This window comes from Lynx rufus, unplaced genomic scaffold (genome assembly GCF_022079265.1).
Source record: "Lynx rufus isolate CCGP_SWC_20201006 ecotype Redwood Valley unplaced genomic scaffold, mLynRuf1.p SCAF_13, whole genome shotgun sequence".
Lineage (NCBI taxonomy): Eukaryota > Metazoa > Chordata > Mammalia > Carnivora > Felidae > Lynx > Lynx rufus.
In genome coordinates, this window is record NW_025814827.1 from 39,971,218 (window position 1) to 39,996,236 (window position 25,019).

General features: G+C 41.7%; 1 protein-coding gene across 3 annotated transcripts in view; it reads right to left on the reverse strand.

Moving 5' to 3' along the window:
* The window catches only part of FMN1 (formin 1), a 391,346-nt gene that overhangs the window by 281,758 nt on the left and 84,569 nt on the right, over positions 1-25,019 (reverse strand). Inside the window, exons 1-2 of one of the 3 annotated variants that reach the window (XM_047075354.1) lie at positions 5,444-6,823; positions 3,945-4,062 (exon numbers count right to left, since the gene is read on the reverse strand). The exons of 1 other annotated variant lie outside the window; for it this stretch is intronic. In XM_047075354.1, the coding sequence (XP_046931310.1) occupies positions 3,945-4,062; positions 5,444-6,823 (1,498 nt within the window). Of the gene's footprint in view, positions 1-3,944; positions 4,063-5,443; positions 6,824-25,019 lie in introns of those variants that run through there. One more of the 3 variants, XM_047075352.1, reaches the window with a different exon arrangement.

Genomic DNA, 25,019 nt, shown 5'->3' on the forward strand with positions numbered 1-25,019 from the left:
TGTCAATGCAGAGCCCAATGGGAGGCTTGAACCCACAAAGCCGCCAGATTATGACCTGAGACAAAACCAACAGTTGGATGCTTAACCGACTGAGCCACCCAGGTGCCCCGAATTGGTCACCTGATTCTTGACAGAACCCTAGTTAATACAGCAATATATGTAATTGCCCAAAAACAAAAAAACCAAAAGTAAGAAACTTCACAAAGCAAAAAGAAAATAAAAGTGACCTAACATGATTTAGAACATTTTTTTCATATTTGAGAAAAAAGACATTTAACCCTATGTTAACTCTATGATTCAATCATCCACAGTACCAAGATCCTTGTGTTTTCCAGGTTTTATTTAAGACTTTGGGCAAGTTACAGGGGCGTCTGGGTGGCTTAGTTGGTTAAGTGTCCAACTCGATCTCAGCTCGGGTCATGATCTCACAATTCGTGGGTTCAAGTCCTACATCAGGCTCTGGGCTGATGGTGCAGAGCCTGCTTGGGATTCTGTTTCTCCTTCTCTCTGCCCATCCCCCGCTTGTGTTTTCTGTCTCTGTCTCTGTCTCTCTCTCAAAATAAACAAACATAAAAATATTAAAAAAAAAAAAAAAACAACAAAAAACTGGGCAAGTTACTTACCCTTATATAACTTCAGCATGTACCAAACAGCATGTTAGAAGAGAAATAGAGAGCACTGGTTGTCTATTTCTCATAGAAACAAATTGCTTTTGCCACATTACATATAAAGGTATACACTTTTCTTAGGTTTCACAACACACCTTTTCACTTTGCTGTGATTGAGTCTTACTTTGCCTCAAGCTTCAAAAGCTAATCAAGTTTACCGCATCCAGATGTTTCTGGTCTTGCAGCACAGTCAAGTGGCACAGAATCAACGTGAGTTGATTAACCTCCTAAGGATATGAGGAGCCCAATGAAAGAGATTCCTCAAAAATAACAAAAACAAAACACAAAACCAAGATCATCCCACAAAGCTTGTTTCAACAGCAAACTCCTATACCCAAAGAAGGAAAGACCATTCTGAGAAGAACATGGGGTCTGTCAGTCAGACTGTCCCAATCCCAATTCCCAGGAATAGGGAGGGAAATGCTCTTTCCACTCCCAATAGGTGTGAGGCATCGCAAACACAAAGCAGGACTGCATAGACAATGAGGTAAGAGGGCACAGCACAGGAGATGGCAGAAAGCAATGTGCTCTTATTTGAGTAGAGCAATTCAGGCCCAATGAGTTAACACTGGGGCCACTCACTGACCAGAAGAGGTCATCTCCAGCACCTGCAGCAAGTCCCCTGCACGATGGCTATGATGGGTGCTGGTGATACTCTTAGCTGGCACATCACCGAAGTTCCAAGAGCTCAAACACTGGCAGTGGAAGAGCCCCCGATGGTGGGCACATTGTTATCAGGATGGCCCTGGAGGCTCTGATGGGCTTTAGCTGCCAAGGAAGGTAGTTGCAGTGTCACTAACTATAAATGATGCTGATGGCTCTGCGAGTGGCAGAGAGCCTCTTAGCAGTGGGCTCCAGCTACCCTCCTAGGACTAGAGAACTCCAGTAGCCATAGTTTAAAGGGACAGGTTCTCTGATACCAGCTTTCTTTTTATCCTTGAACAAAAGGTGAACTTTTAGTAATTAGGTGATCTCTTAAGACCTTGGTGGCGGGGCGGGGGGAAATCATTGAATGATAAACTCTGTATAAAGGAAAATCCAAGCAGTAGCAAGTCTGAAGGGGCTGAGGGCGGCACAAGGACAGTGTAGGACTGATGATGAAAAACACCATTTCTTTCCCAGCTCTGCCAAGGACCAGGCTTAAATGTTCACAGCACAGAATTCCAACAACACGCTTGAAATAGGAATGCTAGAGTCTTATACATCTAAGGATAAATAAAGAGCACTGAAGACGTAAAAGCATAAGACTTCAAACACCTTAAATATCCTGAATCTAATCTCACCGTTTCTGTGTCTCTGCAGAGTGGCAAATTTTGTAGGTTTCCCTCAAGGCAGGGAAACCAATGGCAACAACATAAAATGCTTTAAACAATACACCAAATGCTTACAAGACTCCAGTTTTCTCAGTAACAGTTTAAGAAAATCACAAGGAAAATGCTATAGCTTCCTAAAAATTAGCAATCAATGACAAGGCAACCCTACGCTAAGATCAAGTAATGGGGTAAAAAATAGGTAACTGCAGGCACTTTATCTTCTTTGACACCCACCGAAAGGACATCAGGAGAGTAAGGAGCACCTAGAAGCCTCTAAGAAAGTGCAGCACCAGACCTGGAAGCATGGGAAGAAAGTGCTGCCACCCGTGGGAACCGGCTGGGGACTTGGGAGGCCTTCTTCGGACAATACCCAGCCCTCTGGGTCACTGTGCTGTCACAGCTCATCCAGTAGCCCTACTATTACGGGTCCTTCCCACCCCCATCTCATCCAAGACCTCAGAAAGCTCTGAGAATACATTTCATGACAAGCCAAGACTGGGAAAGCCGCTGAGGAGGTCAACTACAGTGTTCCTCTGACTTTCTGGAAATGGACTAAGGAATCTCTGTAGAGGTATAAATGCCCCCAAATAGGACTTGAAGTGGATTAGAAAGCCATGTATGACATTTAGTTACTTCTCTACCCAGCAAATGCCCGTCATTATACGGAAGACTGCCCCAACACACCGAAAGGAACAAGACTTGGATCACCAATATGAACTAGGAATCAGAACTGTCAGTGTTCTGGTTTTTCCATGAAAGCAAACATTAGCACTTTTAATTGTTCAAACTGTGCCAGATCATGAGAAAGAACTTGGTAGGTGGTTCAATGATTGCAACCACCAACACTCCAATTCTGGAAAAAAATCAACTGCAGGCAAGAAGACTGGAACAGCTGTATATATTTTTTTCACTGAGGCTATGACACTTTTCATTCTGTAAGTCAAGCATACAGGAAAAAAAAAAAAATGCTATGAAGTACTACTTGCAAGAGCCACATGTTTGCAATTGTGTAAGTGGAGGCTAAAAGCCAGATTATAGAAGTGAAGATTCATTTGCCAACTCAAAATGTATCTGTATTCTCAATCACTAAAGTAATTTAAGATACTGCAGAAAACCCACATATTACTAAACCACCCCAAATTTGATCCATTCATGTTTATCAGTGAATAGGAAGGGAAGCCTTTTTCCGTAAATAGACTGATCTTCATGTACACACATATCCAAAGACAACCAGCAAAATATGAACCTGAATAGATAATCTTCCAATATCAGGACGAAAACAAAGAGCTTTCATCCAAGATACATAAACACATATATTCAATCAAGATACGCCATCCTCTACTTCTTTTTTTTTTTTTTTCCCCTGTGAACCTTCCAGTTAGAGTAAAAATATCTAAATGCCCGTTCCATTTTAACATATTCAAGCAAAGCTCCTGGGAAGGTTTCCAGAGAGTTAGATTGCTTTAAAATTGGCCATGCATTAAATAAAGCTTTGTGTAACAAAAGTGAAAGAGTAACTGATACAGCCTCTGTACATTCACTCCACACAAGGTTCCTGTAGCTCAAAAGCATTCTCAAAGACAAACAACAAATCAGTTTGTAGCTCTGGAGAATCATACTCTGCCTCTTCCAGCAACCCCGCCAGCTCACAACAGTATGAAGAATACCACCTGCTTCCTGAGGAATGTGTAATCTACCTGCTCGGTTAGCTCCCCAAAGGTTCTCCTACTTTACACACCTGGCCCCCCGTCATTCATTCCACTGCATTCACCTTTCATCTCTGAGAGATTCATTAATGATAACTGTGCAAAGGTTCCCTTTAACAGCACAACCCCAAAGAAAAGGCTTCAACCTTACATTTAACAGCGAAACAAAAACTCAAATTCTGGGAGTACTGAAGTAGCACTAAAAGCCACTGCAGCAAAGGATTCATTTCTGGGTACCTGGCTTCTTTTCCCATTACCTGCTTCGGTGTACTTCAATCCCACTTTTTCTTCTGTGTCTTTTGTCTTTGGGGGTGGCCAGACAGCTTGGAGTCTGCCAGGAGTCCTATCGTCTTGCTCAGTGGGGCTGTGGTCAGGCTGTGGAAAAGTGGGGAAAGAAAAAGTTAAATGAAATGTGGCCAATGCCAATTAATCCCTGAAAACATGCTAACTCTAACCCTAAAATCACTTTTAATGGCCTGTTGCACATTGCACTCATTCACTGTAATTGAAACTTCTCACTCCAGAATGACCCTTTTCCAGAAAGGTAAAGTGATCAGTTGAGGGGCTGTGGGGGGGTGGGAGGAAAACACCCACACGCACACACACACTCAAGACCATGTGTGATACAACAAATAATAGATGATGTCTATCATACAACTATTTAAAAAGAAATCACAAACTTTGAACTGAAGACATAGATATAAATGTACTATAATCAGGTACATTTATAGGAATGTTAATAGATAAATCCCCAACAACTCAGCTGTAGGTCAAGATACACCTCTCTAAGCACGACACATTGCTGATTTCAATTTGTTTTCCTTTCCTTTTCTTTCAATAAATGAGATGGTCTTCATACTCAAGCCATTTTTATAGGGGTTGAGTTTTACAACTAGGAGAATGCTATATCGCATTTAGTTCTTAACTACAGCCTAAGAATGTTTCCAAAGATTTTAAAAATTTTAACATCTTTACTGATCAAGTATATAAGAGGGAATGCTAACTGTATGCTGAGTTGACACTAAAATTCTACTCACGGTTCTCGTGAACCTTTAGGATCTGTTAGACAGGTGTGTGCTAGTCTTCATGAATTACCTGAATTAATTTTCTTAATAGTAGCAGCCTTCACTAATTAGGTGCTTACCGGGTACTAACTTGACTTAATCTTCACAACTGCCCTGTAAGGTGAAGGCTATTCCGTTCGTTACGCGGATGAGGGGATGGAGGTTCAGAGGGGACCAAGGTCACCCGGCCAAGAAATGGCAGAGTTAGAATTAAAACCGGGTCTCAATCTAAACCTAGTGATCAGGGTGCCTTGTAACCAACACGGGGACATTTTAATCCTAACACAAACACCTATGTCGCCAAATGGCAGACTTTCAAAGTTAAAATATAGTTTTTGCAGAGGTATAATTAGGTAGTGAGGAAATCCGGGCTGTTTCTACCTCCTGCATCGCAGCCTCGTGCTGCCTAGTTTTTATAAGAACATCTATCAATGCTTAAGCTCAGAGTGACAGTTTCCCTTTCCTACCCACACATCTTTATGTATAGCCCTTTTATGACACTCCAGAAAAATGTAAGGAAGACAGAAAATTCCAGTTTCACTCCTTACCCCTTACAAGGATGATTTGATCTTAATCCTCTTCACCCAGAGGAGACTAACAATAGGTAGTTGGGACTCGCTTTTGACAGGAAACCTGAAAACTACAGGTTTCACTGCATCTTAGGACAAAACGCAAAACCCAATTCTACATACGCTTTTGGAATCAGAGGGGCCATCCCCTGGCCTTGACCTGGATCGCTCAAACACAGCTCTCAGGGACTCCTTCTCATGCTTCATCTTGCGCTTGAGAGCTTCCAACTCCGAGGTGTCAGCTGTGGTCCCCTTTTTGGGGGGACGAACGAATATGGCTTTAAAGGCCTCGAGGGCGGTCTCTGGAGGCTTTGGCTTGACCTCTCCACCCTGAGTTTGGGCTCCGCTGGGGCCGCTCTGGCTCTCCTGGGCAGCACCGCAGCCCATCTCTTCCTTTCTGGGCTGTTCAGGGTCTCCTGCCCTCACTTCTGCTTTGGGCATGTCAAGGATGAACAGCTGAGAGAGCTGCTCCAGGAGAGTGGGAGTGGCCTTCGGGTCAGCTGTCTTCTCCCCAGTCTTCACCGTCTGCGGCCCTGCCTGCGCTAAGGACTTCTGAACAGGTTGTGTCAATTTGAGCAAGGCCAGGTCTCCATCCTTTGGTTTAATTTCCGTGATGGTCTTCCCTCCCTCACCAGTAGCCCCTTTCTTCAACACACGAAGTCCACTAAAAAAGGCTGGAAGCTGGAATGCCTTCTCCCCAGGGACTTCTTTTTTTGACGCGGCATTCTCGGTAACACCAACAATCAAGGTCTGGTCTGTTACTGCGGGTGGATCTTGGGAACTTTCTTCTCCAGCTTGCCCTTGGACGGGGCTGTGCTCTGTCTGAAGACCACCATCACCAGGTTCGGGTTTGCTACTTATCTCAGATGGAGTCCTCTGAGGACCTTCCGCACAGCACTCTGCATCATCCCTTTCCCCAGTGATACTATTTTCCCCACAATCACGTGGCTTTTCTTTGGGCTCCTGAGATGGCTCAGCTACAACACTGGGAGACTGTGGGCGACTGGTGTTGCTTCCCTCTTCTGGCTGCTGGCCACCATCATCAGAGTCAGAATCACTGGTGGTGTTCACAAGAGTCCCACGAACCAAAATGACATCGTCTCTGTTCACGCTCACAGTACTGAGCGGAAGAGGCTCTTGACCCAGGAGAGAAATCCCTGCGTCTGCTATGATGCTCTGATTTCCCTCGGACTCCGTCTCCGCCCCTGCAGTCTTGCCATCATTTCCCAGGTCAGGTAGAACCTGGGCCGCTGCCTCCTGTGGATGGGAGCCATGGCTGGGATCGGCCAGCTGAGGCACTGGATCCAGGACCAAACTGTGGAACGCCTTCAGGACTGCGTCTTCCTCTTCAGGCTTCGCAGATTCGAGCTTACTTGTAAACCCAAACAGAGTCTTCATGGAGAACTTGCTCAGGATCGACTGAGCCACTTCAAGTCTGGCTTCAGGTTTTTCTGGCTCTGAGACCTCATCACTGCCATTCAGAGAGTCTCCGACGCCCTCCATGTCTCTGCAATGCCCCCGGTGCAAGTTCTGGCTCTTTGTCACTTTCCCTACTGTCTCAGTTTATCCACACCATGGGCTCTGAACTTCCAGGACAGAGAGAGCAACAGGACCCGGCAGCCTGACTCCGCCCCAGAGCAAGCACACTTGGTCTCTTTCAGGTCACTGGCTGTGTCCTCCTTCCGGTGTGAGCCAGGATAGTGCGCCCAGGGCCAGCTGTAAGAAGTCCGAGGAGCTTAATGCCCAGACGCAGCCTCGGCTGCGCACCTTACTATACACGGACCGGGGAGGCTGCTCCGCTGGGACTTCCGTATTTATTCCCGTGGACAAAAGGGGTTTTGTCGTAGGGAAAGTCAGTCTGCCCCCGGTCATCCCGGCCCAGGACTTCACTGCGAGCTCCGCCCCAGTGCCTGCCTGCAGTTCTCCCGATAGCTTTCAACTTCCTCATTGGTGAGCAAGGGAGGCTCCCGAATGTGCTGAGCTGGCCAGCAGATCCTGACAGCCCTCAACCCCCCCCCCCGCCCCCACCCCCCCCATCAGCCCAAGAAATTCAAAAGTGAATCAGCAGAAAAATGATGAAACGTTTCCTTTTTGCCCTTTAAATTTTGGTCAGAAGCCCGTGCACCATCCAGGCCAAAAAACCTAGCAGCACACACAGATCAACAGCCACTTACAAAGCCCAGAGCAAAGAAATAAAAGTAGGGAAACAGATGATCTCAAAATGCCAAGAACTCTCTCAAAAGCAGTTGATTTACAGCTCTCAAAGCTGTCTTTTTTTTTTTTTTTTAAATGCTTTCTTCCGCTTCCCTGCAGGTTTCATCTGGAATGCAGATTTTAGCTGGTGGGGTCGGGGGGTGGGGAACCAACACAACTAGTTTCAGATTACTGCTGTTTTAGCTCTGCCCCGGTGTCTCACTGTTCTACAAACAGGTACTTAGGCAAGCACGCCCACCACGCCCAGTGGCCACCAGCCTTAGGCGGGCAGAGTAAACAGCCCCAGCCCCAGCAGGAATGATTACCCTCCACACGCTCTGTGCCAACCCCAGGCTTCTGCTCAGCAGCTCTGACTTCCTGGTTTCCTTAGGAATCCTGATGGCCGAAGGGCACCCCGCTCTGCTTCAGTGATCCAACCAACTAAGTGAAACCTGGCATGATACAAGGTAACACACAACCTGCCTTGTTAGGCAAAGCGATTTATCAAAGGTCCCCAAGGAACCACATTCCCCCAAAGGGCAAAACATCTGAAAGGTCTCTGTCAGTCAGGTTTCTATCACAGACCCAATTTGCCTAAAACAAGAAGGGCAGACAAAATCACCACCAACCATCAGAGCAAGGTAGTTTCCAACACTCTGATCATATGCTGGGAACTTGGCAACGAAGGACGTGGAAAAATTGCCGCTCTGTTTCCTAGCTGCATGGCTGCCTCTTGGGACAGCTTCCTGTCATACCTGAAGGTCTCAGTGTTTTTCAAATCTGGTCCAGTCAGCAGGCATTTACTAAGCACCTGGGATGGACAAGTTACTGTACTGGATCATGGCAGTCAAACTGGCTTAGGAGTAATCACCGGCCCTCTGAGCAAAGCTGCAAGAAGATTGAGCCCAAGTGTTACACAAACAGCAATTTATTCTGCAAAATAGAAGCTGGAGCCACAAGCTTCTTGTGCAAAACGGCAGTCTTGCTTGATGTGCACCAGGGAGCAGCCGTGAATGTCACTCTGATGACCTGAATCATGTTCCCCAATAAGTATGAACACTGAGAAATTTTGACTGCAATACATTTCTAGCAGTGTGTTCAAAAGGAACCCTCACACAAAAAGGGTACATAATATCCCACCAATCCCTATGGAAAAGTTAAGACAGCACTTCCTGGCCCCTGGTTTGACCTGGTGTCTAAATGGAGACTTTCCCACTCACTCCTGATGCTAGTATGTTTGGAATTATTAACCAGGGCAGACTTCATCAAAAGGCCGCCATAACACACAGAAAGCTTCATGGGCACCATTCAAGTCTTAGAACAGTTTCCTGTCCAGAAGAAATGCCCTTTGATAAAAATCAGACTTCTGCTTCTGCAAGAATGAGGAGAAAAGGAATCACCACATCAAATCATAAAATCAGTCTTATGTTCTTAACAACATATAGACCGTCCAACACTGATGTGTGGGGAAGAGACGTGACACCTATTTGGTGTCGACCTTTTTTTTTTAAATTTTTTTTTAAACGTTTTATTTATTTTTGAGACGGAGAGACAGAGCATGAACAGGGGAGGGTCAGAGAGAGGGAGACACAGAATCTGAAACAGTCTTCAGGCTCTGAGCTGTCAGCACAGAGCCCGACACAGGGCTCGAACTCACGGACTGCGAGATCATGACCTGAGCCGAAGTCAGCTGTTTAACCGACTGAGCCACCAGGCGCCCTGGTGTCGACCTTGTTAACTGGAGGCTCTATTTTTCTCAGACCTAACTATCAGTTTCGAGAATAAGTTTCTGAGCACCCCCAGCACATCTGGGCGAAATGGGACATAAAGTGTCCCCCAAAGGTTGTTGGCCTTTTTATACAACAGTATGGAGCAGAATTAAGATTTTCAGCATTCTGTCAATACCCACGGATGCCAATACAATTTCATGGAACTTGTGCCAAGTCTTGAGTCCTAGGAAATGATTTGATCCCAGTCCCTGGGTTAGAGGTAAGTAAGGTATTAGGTTTATTTTAAAAGTTAAGTAACCATGGGGACGCCTGGCTGGCTCAGTCGGAAAAGTGTGCAATTCGATCTTGGGGTCATGAGTTTGAGCCCCATGTTGGGTGTAGGGATTACTTAAATAAATAAAACGTTAAGCAACCATGGCCAAGAGAACAATCCAGAAATTGCACTACTAGTCTCTCACTAGGACACAAAGTGTATTTTATCCTCTGAGATGACACAGAAGATGAACTTCACAAAACAATATGAGAATGATCATTCTTTCCCCTTGTAACTTAGGGGAAAATCTAGAGTGGCTGATTAGAAAAAATAAAAATAAATCAAGCAAAAATGCCTAGCTGGCTTGTGTACTAGTCACAGACAAAACACAGAATCCCCTGGAGTCAAACACATTAAAAAGCTTTCCCCATACAACCCTCCTTCATTTATGAAGCATAACTCTGTTACAAAGATGTATTTATCCAACAATTATTAAGCACCAACTACATACCAGGCTCCAGGGATATAAGGATGAAGAAAACCCCAGCCCTCCACTTTCATGACACATGAAGGTAAATAGGGGAGATCAGCCAAGAAAGAGGTGACACTTTGTTCATAAATTGTAACTAAGTACTTTATACCCCAGACTCAGTTTGAATAGCAACCAGTGGACCTAAGAATTCTTTTTTTATGTTGATCTATGTTTGAGAGAAAGAGAGCACAAGCAGGGAAGGGGCAGAGAAGGAGACACAGAATCTGAAGCAGGCTCCAGGCTCTGAGCTGTCAGCACAGAGCCCAACACGGGGCTCAAACTCACGGACTGTGAGATCATGACCTGAGCCGAAGTTGGATGCTTAACCGACTGAGCCACCCAGGTGCCCCGGACCTAAAACAATTCTAAGTGAAAGCAAGCAGTTACCATCTAAATAATAAAGAGAAGTAAGAGAGCAGCATGGTATTTCAAATAGATGTTTGAATATTGACTCTCAGACCATTAGAAATGTGACTATTGCTGGTGATTTAAGAAATCAAAAAAATTTTTGACCATAATGTTCAAATAAGAAGCCTGCAAAATTTTTAAATCGTTTTATTTTCATCATGATAAATACATTCTTTAATCTTCACACCCAACTTCCCTCTGGTAACCATCAGTTTGTTCTCTATAGTTAAGAGCCTATTTCTTGCCTTGTCTCTCTCTGTTTCCTTTACTCATTTGTTTTGTTTCTTAAATTCCACAAGGTGAAACTATATGGTATTTGTCTTTCTCTGACTGAATTATTTCACTTAGCATAATACACTCTAGCTCTTTATCCATTCATCTACTGATGGACCCTTGGGCTGCTTCCATATCTTGGCTATTGTAAATAATGCTGCAATAAACACAGGGGTGCATGTATCCCTTTGAGTTCGTGTTTTTGTATTTTGGGGGAAAACACCCAGTAGAGCAGTTTCTGGGTCATAGAGTAGTTCTATTTTTAACTTTTTGAGGAACCTCCATACTATTTTCCAGAGTGGCTGCACCAGTTTGCATTCCCACCAGTAGTGCAAGAGGGCTTTTCTCCACATCATCGCTAACATTTTTTCTTGTGTTGTTGATTCTACCTATAATGAAAAAGGTGTGAGCTGTTATCTCATTGTACTTTTGATTTGCATTTCCCTGAAGATGAGTAATGTTGAGCATTTTTTCATTGTCTGTTGGTAATCTGGATGTCTTCTTTGGAGAAATGTTTGTTCAGGTCTTCTGCCCATTTTTAATTGGATTATTTGTTTTTGAGCATTGAGTTGTATCAGCTCTTTATGTATTTGGGATACCAAACCTTTATCAGATAGGTCATTTGCAAATATCTTCTCCCATTCAGTAGATTGTCTTTTAATGTTGTTGTTGTTTCCATCACTGTGCAGAAGCTTTTTATTTTGACATAGTCCCAATAGTTTATTTTTGCTTATATTTCCTTTGCCTCAGGAGACCTATCTAGAAAAATGTTGCTACGGCCAATGTCAGAGACATTACTGCCTGTACTCTGTTCTAGGATTTTTAAGAAGCCTGCAAATTGGTTGATTGGTCTTGAAAAATGAGTCTATTTAATGCTTTAACATTTTCAGGAGGAAAAATAATCACTTCTCTCCAACATCATTTATCTCAGTGTCTTATTCTGTGATGAATACTTATTGAATACCTACTACACAAAACCGGTAGAAGCCAAGACTTTCTCCTGAATCTCTTTTGTTCTGTAGGGGCCAAGGGCAGGCCACCCCAAGATGGGCCACTTTGGCATGAAGATTATTTTGTGTTGAAGGCAACTGAGATCCTGCAGGCTCAGAAAAAACTTTTTGCCCTTCCCTTCACTACATAGGAAAATCTAAATTGAGGGTTCTTCCCAGTATAATGGCTATTACCAGAGATAAATTTTATCTGAGTGACCCGTCTGTATGGCAAGATAAACATCTAGATTCCAAATATCTGCTCTTGTTGTCCTGTGAATAGCCTTCCTTCTCTTTGAAGTCCCAGACCTCCACCCAGTTTAGCATGACACACATACCTCATTTTGCCTGTCTTTGGAATTTACATGTCTGTGTGGATTCCCTGTATTTACAAAATCAAATCTGATTTTCTCCTGTTCATCTGTCTCGTGTCCATTTGATTCTTAGTCTAGCTAAAAGGGGACAGGAAACTCATGCTCCTTGACAGTTTTAACCTTAAGGCCCTTAAGCCTTCTAACAGCTATACCTGTGCAAAAGGTCAGATAAAATGATTCACCTTAGACAACCAAGTTAAAACAGGTAGCACTTGACCCATGTGATGTTCTTTGTAACTATTTGTTAAAAACAATTGGTACCCAGCTACCCATATTTGTGTGAAGAATTTACTACTAGTGAATTGTCCATGTTTCTCCCTTCTCACCATCCTCTTAGACTGAGGCTGAAGGCAACTGTACCTCAGGTAATAAGAACATCAGTCCCACAGATAACCTGGTGAGATAAGCCTAAAAGGGTGGTTGCAACAAAAAGGCACATCACCTGAGACCAGTCAATAGAACCAACCTTCTTGGCTCTCATAAGGTTAGAGGAATCAGCATTAAAAAGCATTTTTTAAGTCAATTTGCAGAAATTGGACGTTGCTTAAAAGAAAAACTTCCTAAAGTCCTCCCACCCTCTACTCTTTGGAGTCCCCCACCCAATCATTCAGTTTAGATAATTCCCTCCCACATTCTCATAAAACCCCAGAAAGGCAAGGGAAAAGTAGAGCAAATGAGGTCAGTTTCACAGCATCAGGCCACATGATTCTCCTGTTTCTCTTACCCAATTTATTACAAGTTCTGGGCCTGTTTTTAATGACTAATTGCTTCTAGCTTCTAAAGTGGTTCAACTAGGTTCATGTGACAATTGCTGGAGAAAAGTAGAAGGGAGTTAAAATTACTAAAAGTAAGGGTATAGAAACTATTTCTGTAGAAGACAAGTTTATACCAGTGGACTGGGGGAAGGAAGGAAGGAAGGAAGGAAGGAAGGAAGGAAGGAAGGAAGGAAGGAAGGAAGGAAGGAAGGAAGGAAGGAAGGAAGGAAGGAAGGAAGGAAGGAAGGAAGGAAGGAAGGAAGGAAGGAAGGAAGGAAGGAAGGAAGGAAGGAAGGAAGGAAGGAAGGAAGGAAGGAAGGAAGGAAGGAAGGAAGGAAGGAAGGAAGGAAGGAAGGAAGGAAGGAAGGAAGGAAGGAAGGAAGGAAGGAAGGAAGGAAGGAAGGAAGGAAGGAAGGAAGGAAGGAAGGAAGGAAGGAAGTGGTGGATAAAGATGTGAGTGGGGTAATGAGTAGAGATGGGTTTTTTGGTCCAGGGTAGAATCAAATTGCTGGGAAGCTGAACGGGACTTCAGAAATACTAGAAATCAACTCGTTCCACATTCTTGTGTTAAAGAAGAAGCCAATTGAAATCAAGAGAAGCTAGATAACTGGCACCAGTTCACACGGCTCACATGAGCAACAAGAGGGGAAACGAGGTGTCCTGACTCCTGTTCACCTCCGGTCTTCCTACTGCCCTGGCCCATGAGCTTACCTTCCTCCGGAACAGCATCCTCCTTATGCTCACTTTCCACATCTTGGAAATGGAGTCACGAGACCAAGCACAAGACCAAGCCAGAGACCTCTTTAGGCTTCTCTTTCTATTGCAGCTTCATAGCATCCTCCCTGACTTCATGGCGTGCCTTCCCTCTCCCCACTAACACGAAACTTATAACAGCCCCTCTAGGTCAGCCCACAAGAGGCCCGCAGCAGTTTTTACTAATTGTTGAAAAAAACAATAGGCTGCACCTGCCCTATTGTGAGGGCAGGTCTCAGTGATTAAGACCTTCTTCCACTGAGCAGTCTTAGTGTAAAATGTTTCTAAGACTGGTTCCACTGAGTAGTACCAAATCTCCAGGGGAAAATGAGTTGAACGTCAGTAACAAACTAGAAGACTCTGAAAGTCAGAAAGAGAGACTGGGGCATACTTGTCAGGATGGAAGCAAATGAGAGAGCAGTGTGGATGTGATCTTTCAATGACCAGGAACCAGGGCAGGGTGCACAGTTAAGATCCTGGCCTTGGGTCCTGGGCTTACCTCCTACTCTTCTCCTTCAAGAAGCTTGACCTTGGGCAAGCAACCTATGCCTCAGCTTCCTCACCAGCATACTGGCAATAAGAAAAGTACCTACTTCATGGGTTATTAGGAGCATTAAGTGAAGTAATAAGTTTGACACTCTCATCAATGCCTGGCACATAGTAGGTACCACATAGGTATGATATATTTTCATAGCAAAGTAACAACTGTTTTAGGGCCATCAACCTGGATCGAACAGATTTTTTTAGCCTTGTCAGTATGAAACAAGTATTTACTGATGAACTGACAGCCCACGCAGGAAGCTGACCCACCCAATTCCCTCCTAAATATGCACTTGGGCAGAGGGGCCCTTTGGTCTGAACAGGATCCTTTGTTATAGAAAGGCCTACAAAATACAACACCTACCCATGCCACATCTGTGCCAAGAGTGAATAGAGCATCAAAGAAAATTCTTTCAAGGGGTTCCTTTGAATGTTTTAGGGCCAATACGCTCTGGATTGTTTTTCCCATCTGTATTACCTGAAGAGAGTAAATTACCTTAAAATTCTCCCAGGTGGCCACTGTAGAAGGAGACAAAGTTCATCATGCTCTTTAATCCTTTTCCTGTGCTCCAAGATGATTGTTAAACCAACTCAATCATTTCAGAAAAATAAATAAATAAAACAAACAAAAACACACGAATTTGGATTTTCTCAAGAAACTCCTTTTCTCAAGAGTCTATTGATAACATGCTGCTGCTGCAACCCAAAAGTGTGATCCCTAAGCACTGTGACCTCAGCCCACTTGGGGGAAGGGCTGCTCCCAGACAGTGGCTGGCCTGGGAAAGTACCCAGGTCAACTCCAGCAGGGCACTAACCATTTTCTTCTTTTGCTTGTATGCCAAGTCATTAGACTCCAAAGGCGTTACTTCATTTAAAATTTCCTTTGTCTTACAAATACCAAATCAAGGCTGAAGTAGTTATTACATTAACTGGGTAGGGTCTTACTATCAAATATTTCTAAGACTGATTCCACCAAACAGTACTAAAGGTTCTCTGGAAATGGATTCAATGTCCATGACAAAATAAAATAATGTAAGAGGGAAAAGGAAAGGCCAAGATTTACCTGTGAAGCTGGAGGGGAGGGGAGAGAAGGAGTATTCTTTAAGGTACACAATTTCTTGGAACATGTTTGTGAAGGTTTTGAGCTTTTCCAAAATCAATAATATTTATGCTCCACATGGACAATCACTTCAGAAGGCATGAAGTCCATAAAGAAAGCATTTCATTGTGGCTAAAGTCGCTCTTGATAACACTTTTAGGTGAAGATCTGGAATCTAATAAACCAGAGGTAACCTATTCCTGCCTATACTCTCCTTCTTCCCCAATAGTAAAACTACATAGCCATTGGCTATGCCATAACTGTGTATCTTTGCCTTTTCCTTACATTTTTTTTTTAGGTAAAAGTTATCAAGTTATCTTGAGAATATTAGTTCAAACACCAAAGATCCAGGTATTATTTCTAAATAATTTTATATTTAAATGAGGCAACAGAAAAAATTAGGGCAGGTATGGATTTACCTAAAACAAAATGAAGGTGGATGAAAAGAGCATGCATGACAGAAGAAGGGGAAGAGAACAAGCATTTTTTAGGAGGTCTATGTTGTCCCGAGTGGGCACCTTTATGCAAGGTTTCTCGTGCCTTCCTTAACCCTACTATATAACTCCATGAAAACCCCATTTTATATTAACCCCATTTTATAGATTAATGCTGTCCTGTGCAAATTTCTGCAGTGATGGAAATGATCTTTATCTGTGTGTCCAAAACAGTAGATACTAGCTACAGGTAGCCTCTGAGCACTTAAAATGTGTCTAGTGTGACTGAGAAGCTAAATTTTAAATTTTATTTAACTTTAATTAATTGCCACCTCTAGCTAGTGACTGCTGTACTGGACACTGCTATAGCTGTTAATACTGAGGTTCAGAGAAATTAGGTCAATCCTAAGATTATACAACCAATGAGTGGCAAAGCCAGGATTTGAACTGGATCAATCTGATTCTTAATGTTCATTCTTTTCATTACCATAAAGCCAAACTATAGTATTTGTAATAGTTCTCCTTCAAATGGAAAAGCCAGAACGGAGGCAAAATAGATCACCTCATTACCAGAACCAACTGGCTACTGAAGCTAGAAAGAATTTGCCGAGGACAGAAGGGAAACAAAGGTTATGAGCCCTGATTTGATCAGTGAGGATTGCTTTAAGTTAATACTCATAATTTAGTCATTTTAAGAGACAAATATGGAAACAAGTGTGAATGCGTTAAAATTACAAAGGAAAAAGTAAGGTAGGCGTTGTCACAGCTACGATCCTATTTTTTCAAACACAGTTAAAGGGAGGGCAAAGAGAAGACAGGCAAGAGCTATGGCTTTGAAATGGGACCTGTTTGGGTTCAGTACGAAAATTACTTATTAATCACATACTAGCTGTGTCACTGAGGCAAGTTCCTTAACATCTCTGAACCAGTATCTACATTTATAGAATTGGAAAAATACTTAACTCATAGGACTGTACTAAGAACTGAATGTGCTAATATTCCTAACCCCGTGCTTGCTTCATCACCAAAGACATTCGATAAATAGTGGCTGTCATTGTAGAGTATGGTTAGTTGCAGGGATCAGTGGGTGAAAGAATCACATTCCCAGAGTTATGACATATACTCACTATTGCCTCCATTTTGTACATCATTTTAATTTGGCATTTAAACCAAAGTATATACAGCATGACTGTCACTTTCAATGCTTTAAAAAGTATCATGAAATATTCTGAAAGAATGTTTTAACAGCTCCCAGAATCAAGGTCTTTTACTTTCTGTAGATGGAGAGGGAAGTTTATGATACATATTATACACAGGACATTTATGGAGTAGCTGCAGTCCTTAATGCAATTTAGAAATAATGGTAATAATAAATCAAGATGGCTTAATTAAAGCCTATAAAAATCAACAGGCAAGAGAAAAACAACTAGGCCATACACACTGGAACCTCACGTTAACATAGGAGTCCCCTGAGCATTCTATAGGCAAAGGCTACTACTTCCTTTAAAACTCGAAATGGGTCATATGGGATTGTCGTTTTAACCACAAATGTCCATGTGTATCCTGGAGAGAGAAGAAAAATGCTTTTCTGAAATACACACATGGAACATAAATGATATATGTAGAATCCGGAGAGCAGGCTTTAAAGAGACCATGTGAAGCTCGCAGGACTCAGTCCAGTGAGTACGCATAGAACTGTAGTTTCAAGACAGAAAAGGGAGGCTGAAAAAGTGGAATGCATTCAAAGGAGGCAAAAAAGCAATTGCCTGAATTTTAGGGAAACCAAATAAAATACTTCCGCTGCAATGTTTCCAATTCATTTAAATACAATTCCTAGACAAATTTCTCAGTATTTTTATAAAACTCAGTTCTATTCTATGTTCTCCCAGGCTTTAAAAGTCCATACATTCTCAAGAGTCCAAATTTTATATGCACAACTATTTAGTACATGTTGGAATAGACAAAGAGGAAATAAGGACAATAAAGTAAGGATCAAGATCAAAGAGAAGTGAGTGTCACAGTTCCACTAGCCATTAAGAGTTCAATGAGTAAGCCAAGTTCTTTTAGTTTTATGAAGCAATCCAAGATGCTATGAGATTTGTCATTATGTTACAGTGGATATAGAAGACAGGTGGATGTCAGGGAAGTGTGGAAAATTGCGTAAGAACTGAACTTACGGCATAAACGGGGATTTCTATTTAAATATGATAATTGATTCATGAATTTGCCATGCAAACAATTCTGGTTTGATGCTTCTCAATTGGTTACTAAGTTTTCACTAGGGACTAATGTCTCTAAGAGTTAAAATTCTGCTAAATATAATTAAGACTGATGGAAATAAAAGCAACTCTATGTAAAAAAGTAGAAAATGTGTAAGAAAGATATAAGGAATGGAAATACATTTTTTGTTGAAGGTAAAAGAAAGTAATTTTGTCCTAAATGAGACTGGTTGTTTGGAGAGAAATGGCTTGGGACAAAATCTGAAGGCCAAGGAAAGTTGTAGAAGGTTCCTGAAGGGAACTCTTTGGAAATGAATTTCATGTGTGGTCAGGACGGACTAAGTTGAAATGGATTCTATTTTTCTCTGTTCAAAAGACAAAGTTTTCTTGGACCATTGATCTGTTCTTGATAAGAAAACGTAAACAAAGTATTGTTTGTTTGTTTGTTTTTCTCTTTTTGTCTGCTGAGAAAACCAAAGCTTCTGTTTTGTCTTTATCAAGCCTTTGATTACTTAGTTAAAACTTCTCAATGTTAAAGGAGCTAAGTTTTGCTAACAACTATATAACCCTACATATTTGCCTTTAGGATCTCTCATTGCCACGCTGGGTAAACAAATGATTTAAAGTTTTAAGATTAGTAATGATCTGTAATCTATTTAGGATGTGCCTTATAACTTTCTAAGGTTTTAACAAATTTCCCAGGATTTAAATTGTAAATGAATTTTTGACCAATTAGGCCTTCTTTGGTATGTGAAGTTACTCTGGAAACACTGTCAAACAAATAATGGTAAACCTTAGTATATTGTTTGGGTAAATGCTATAACTACTCAAATATAAATGCAATTCCTGAAGTTTTAATGTTTTGGTAATAAGGTCATCACTTGATACTCTGATTATCAAGGTGTTAGGTGTCACAGAGATGATGAAATTTCCTGTATCAATTGCATCAGAATGAACTCTCATCAGATTGTTAACCATGTCCATTTCTGAGATTTCTGTCATTTATAATTATTCGGATGCTCATACTAAATGTGTTTCATCTTCAAGATTTGTAAAAAGGACTTTCATGACAGATACAGGTATTCAATACCTTTAAGATTAATACTAAGATGGGTAAGAATTGTCAGAACTAAAAAGCTGCTTTCAAACTGAACAAGAATTAGGAACATGGGACTAAATGAACTGAAGGACACGGGCCACTTTTGTTTTAAAGTGTTGCTGGTTCTCTAAACGTTTGCTCATCTATGACATACAGGAATGTGACAAAGTATTCATTTGTGAACAAACTGGAGTATTTAACATTTCTCTCTACCTGAACCCTCTAAAATTCAAAAACTCTTGTGAGTGTTCTTTCTTTTAAGGCAATTATAATCACTTACGTGAGTTCAATAAGAATCTTCTTCTTGTAACAGGATACCATTGGAAATACTGGTTATTTTACCAAGGCTTTGACTGGAATGTCATATTTGAGAGTCGTGTATAGACTCAGATCTGACCATATAGCTCTAAGGAACTAAGGCTGACTTTATGAAACATGGAGCCATAAAGCCCCTTGGAAATGTTGGCCTGATACGTTGCTTACAGAGGTCCCAGCAGCCTTACCAGATGAGTAAAGAGTATCACTTCCTGGCAGGTGCAGGAACCTCAGGATATGTTGGGGACCTCATGGAAAGGAATTTGCCCAAATCTTCATGTATTGCAGTCACGACTGATGGCAAGTACTTGGCATGGCTTCTGGCCTGGAGAGGCTACTAAAAGCCTGAATCTAGATTCCTTATAAAGGGTTCCAGCAAAGCAAATTGTAAAAGATCTATATGATCAGTCACTATTCTTGCTGACCTTATGTAAATAATTAGGCCAAGTTTATTAAAACTGGACTTGTTTTACAAACAAATTAGTCTTGATTTGGCTATCTCTGGAAATGAGGGTTTTAAGAGAAAAAAACGATGTCTCAATAACGTACCTTTATAGATGTTAAATTCTAGCTCTGATTGTCTTTAAACGTTTGCCTAAACTAGACAACGTGAGGTAAACTTTGGAAAATGTGTCACAATATTTCATGTATAGACAAACTTCTGTGCTTGTTTTTCTGTGGGGATAATAAGAAAACTTCATGGGCATATAATTAAACAACTAAAAAATGGGATGGATTCACCCCAACAATTGTCTATGAAAATTCTTTTCTCACTGCAGACCTATCAATAGATAAAGACTATAGTGCTTTATTAAATTATTCACTTAAGACCGGGTTAATTCATAAATCTCTATGCAAACCATATCCTCCCTAAACCTGATAGGACAGTTCCTAGAAATCCACCCCATATAAACCCAAAAGACCTGGTTTATTTAAAGGATTGAAAGTCTAACACAGCAGGGGATTTAACTCCAAAATGGAAGGGCCCCTACTGGGTCACATTAAGTACTCCCCCCACCCCGGCAATAAAGTTAGGGAGCACACTTCATGGGCTCCGGTTCTAAAATAAAACCTGTGCCTCCTTCACAGAAAACCAATGGGCAAACTAATCTTCCTTCTTATTCCTGTAAACGTGTGGAAGACCTCAAACTTCTCTTATGATGGTTGTACCTTTCTTTTTCATTCTCCTTTCCCCAATTTCTACTGTTCCTTCTTACAAAGGGCCATTCAAAAGGATCACCACAGACATTTGAATTACAAACCAAAAAAAAAAAAAAAAAAAAAGAACAAACACTCAAACCCAAAAACATCTGATTCCTGCTGCCTGTTTCCACTCCATCTGAAGAGGCTTTAAGCCAGACATCTAAAAATCTTATCACGGGCAGACACTGGGTTTGTAATTTGCTCAGACTATTAACCTATATTTTTCTTGTTTCTATAAAAGAAATGCCTTATTAACTACCTGATTGTTTACTAAACAAAACAGTCTATATAATGGTCAAACACCACATGTTATACAGTTAAGGCCTTAAATGACTCTCAAAATAACGTCATATTCTATTATTAAATACTGAATAACTCAAATGCATACAAAATAGGATGGCATTAGATGTTTTAACTGCTGCACAAGGTGGAAACTTATACTCTCATAAAAACAAAATGCTATGTATACATTCCAGATGACCACGCAAACATTTCTGGATTTCTAACTGACATGAATACTCCAATTGGTGCTTCAAACAGTCTCTCTCTCTTTCCTTTAATGATTGGTTAAACTCTTGGACTGGAGCATTTCTGTCAACTACCAAAGTACTTTTATTGCGGTTTCTTTCTTGTCATTCCAATTACATTTTGCTGTTTTCTCCCATGTGTCTCTGCCTAGGGCCAAGACTCCATCACTACAATAACTTGAAGCCAACAGATAATCCTTGCTACTCAAGATGGTTCATACACGTCCACCTTGGATTCAGCTGCCTCTGCCTTTTGTAACTTCTCTATATGCTCCCCAAATGATCAATATTGACCATAGATAGGGACATCCCTGTGCCCCTACTCAGCCCGAAGAAGCTACAGAAGATGAGACCTTCCACCTTCAGCAACCTTAAAGATTTAGTGGTCAAAATTACTCAGGGGGGATATGATGTGGGAACCCATAAGGCAAGCTGAGGGTCAAGTACAAGCTAGCACAGCACCCCCACCACACACACAAGGTGGGATGCCTGTGATATTCCTCAGGTACTCCTGGCTGCCCAAGAACAAAGGAAAGGGGAAAACAAAGAGTTAATTGATAGAGATCACAGTGAGTCTCCATCAGTTTACAAATATCTTAGTAAATTACAAGAAAAAGGCAATCTTATCAAGAGCCTAATCTCCAGAAACCTATACACTCCGTTTCCTAGAGCCCTTAGTGTCACCCTCCCCTCAATAGTGACGTGGGGAACAAAGGCAAGAAAGAAATGGTAGGTAAAATTAAATTTCCTTGTAAACTATAGCCCATTGACAAATACTTGAGTAGAACATTTCTCCAGGAACCCCCTACCATCCTAAAGTGAATGCCTTACTAGAGGAAAACCACCTTAGCTTGACAATAGCAAGGCCTCAGGTATTTTAGGAGTCCTCTTTAGCATATCAAAGTCCCTCTTGAGGCCTCCCTTTTGTCTTTACCTCCCCCAATTCCTTAGTATATAACTGGTCACTCTTTACAACCCCAGGGCAGCTCTTCCTGCCTGTGGGTCCTGTCCCCATGCTTTAATAAAATCACCTTTTTGCACCAAAGATGTGTTTAAGAATTATTTCTTGGCTCTCATCAGCTCTCAACCCCGCCATCACCCCAAAACTTCATCAGTGAACATTCCTCTCAAATGGAATCTTTGAGAAACTTCACTCACTGTAAGAAGTTAGACCCCATTTACTCTCTAGTCTGTCCATAATCAGTTGCCTTTGACACATCTGGTTCAAGGTATACCAAAAACTGAGGAACATGGCTGATGATAGCTCCTAGTTTGGTGGTATATAAGATACTGCCCTTTAAGGCTAACTTTGTAATGTTCATACTCTAAATGGGCACTCTGGGATGACCAAAGGTTTATCATATACAGATGCAATTCACCAGAGCAATTCACACATTTGGTGCATTTGGATGCTGCCCCCAAATTGATACCTAGGGTTGCTTGATCCAGTAAACAAAACATAGGACAACCAGCTAAATTTGATTTTCAGACAAAAAAACAAACATTTTTTCACTATATGTATGTCCTATACAATATTAAGCTACCTCATGACCCAAAAGTAGAGCTGACTGCGTGTTGACTTTAGTCTTTCAGGAGTTTCGCAGACCAACCAGAATGGCCCACAGAATTTGTATAAGCAGGACTAGAAGATAATCACCCAACAGAACCTCTCTGCACAGCAGTCTGGTTGACATTCAGCCAAGTGACACTAAGACAGCAGCACTGGATGTTTAAACATTGAAATACATACTGGTTGGTAAATAGATGGTACCCTGAGCTTGCCTAGTATCTACTCTACGCCAGCCTCGCTCACCTCCTGCCATTCCCCAAAGGAACCTCTGTATTTTCCCACAGTTCAGTAACTAAAAGATGAACATGGCATGGGACAATAAGGATGGGCCTGGAGGGCATTATGCTAAATGAGATAAGACCAGAAAGACAAATACCTTATGTTCTTACTTATATGCAGAACAAAACCAAAACAAAAAACAAAAAAACAAAAAACCAAACTCACAGAAACAGAGAACAGATTGCCAGAGGCAGGGAATGGATAAAGGTGGTCACAACGTACAGACTTCCAGTTAAAAGATTAATCAATTCTGAGTATGTAATGTACAGCATCGTGACTAAACAATACTGTATTGCATATTTGAAAGCTGCAAAAAGAATAGATCTTAAAGTTTTCATCACAAGAAAAAAAAATGTGTTGGGGCACCTGGGTGGCTCAGTCAGTTAAGCGTCGTAGTTTGGCTCAAGTCATGATCTCACGGTTGGTGAGTTTGAGCCCCGCATCGGGTTCTGTGCTGACAGCTCAGAGCCTGGAGCCTGCTTCTGATTCTCTGTCTCCCTCTCTCTCTGCCCCTCTCCCGCTCACACTCTGTCTCTCTCTGTCTCTCAGAAGTGAATAAATGTTAAAAAATTTTTTTAATTTATTTAAAAAAATTTTTTTTTTCAACGTTTTTTATTTATTTTTGGGACAGAGAGAGACAGAGCATGAACAGGGGAGGGGCAGAGAGAGAGAGGGAGACACAGAATTGGAAACAGGCTCCAGGCTCCGAGCCATCAGCCCAGAGCCCGAGGCGGGGCTCGAACTCAGGGACCACGAGATCGTGACCTGGCTGAAGTCGGACGCTTAACCGACTGCACCACCCAGGCGCCCCTAAAAAAAAAAATTTTTAATTTAAAAAAATGTGCAACTGTGTGAGGTGATATTAACGAAACTTGTTACAGTAATAATTTCATAATATATACTTCTTTTTTTTAAATTTTTTTTAACGTTTATTTATTTTTGAGACAGACAGAGACAGAGCATGAACAGGGGAGGGTCAGAGAGAGGGAGACACAGAATCTGAAACAGGCTCCAGGCTCTGAGCTGTCAGCACAGAGCCCGACGCGGGGCTCGAACTCACGGACCATGAAATCATGACCTGAGCCAAAGTCGGCCGCTTAACGACTGAGCCACCCAGGCGCCCCTATACTTCTATCAAATCATTATGTTTTGCACCTGAAACTTATACAATATTATATGTCAAGATACATCGATAAAACTCGGGGAGAAGGGAAGGATAGTACTGGAGACACAGAATGTCCTATGAGCCTTCAAATAGAGTTAGGAGACTACAAATTTTGGTCTTGCAACGTGAGTTGTGACATGGTTCCACCTATTAGGACAAAGATTTCGCATTGAGCATATTAAGATCTATTTGTTTTCTTTAAATAATTCCCGTTTGGGGTGTCCGGGTGGCTCAGTTGGTTGAGCATCTGACTCCGGCTCAGGTCATGATAATGCGGTCTGTGAGTTCGAGCTCCGCGTCGGGCTCTGTGCTGACAACTTAGAACCTGGAGCCTGCTTCTGATTCTGTGTCTCCCTCTCTCTCTGCTCCTCCCTCGCTCATTCTCTGTCTCTCTCTCTCTCTGTCACAAAAATAAATAAACATATGAATGAATGAATGAATGAATGAATGAATAAATAAATAAATAAATAAATAAATAAATAAATACATAAATCCCGTTTACCACATATTGGTATTGCTTGGGTTGACTTACGCTCCTATAACAGAATCAGGAAATTTAATATTATAGCTAAAAGACTCTTTGTTTCATCTGTTCCTACTCTTCTCCATTCTGTCAAAACACAGTTGATTAAGAAACTGAAGGTAAGCAAGTGCCCACAATCCCATAGCTGGTGAGCGGTTGAGCTGAGAGTGGAAATGAAGGAGATCTCCATCTCTTGGGCTAGAGCAGAGATTGGCAAATTGCAAATCTGACCCACTGCCTGTTTTTGAATGACTCATAAGCTAAGAGTGATCTTTTTATTTTTAAATGGTGGGGGGAAAAAAAATCAAAAGATGAAGGTTTCTTGACATGTGAACATTATCTGAATTTCAAATTTCAGCATCTATAAACATTTATTGGAGCACAAACTCACTCATTCATATTCTCTATGGCTGTTTTGTCATAAGAATTGAGTAGTTACAACAGAGACTATATGGTCCCCAAAGCC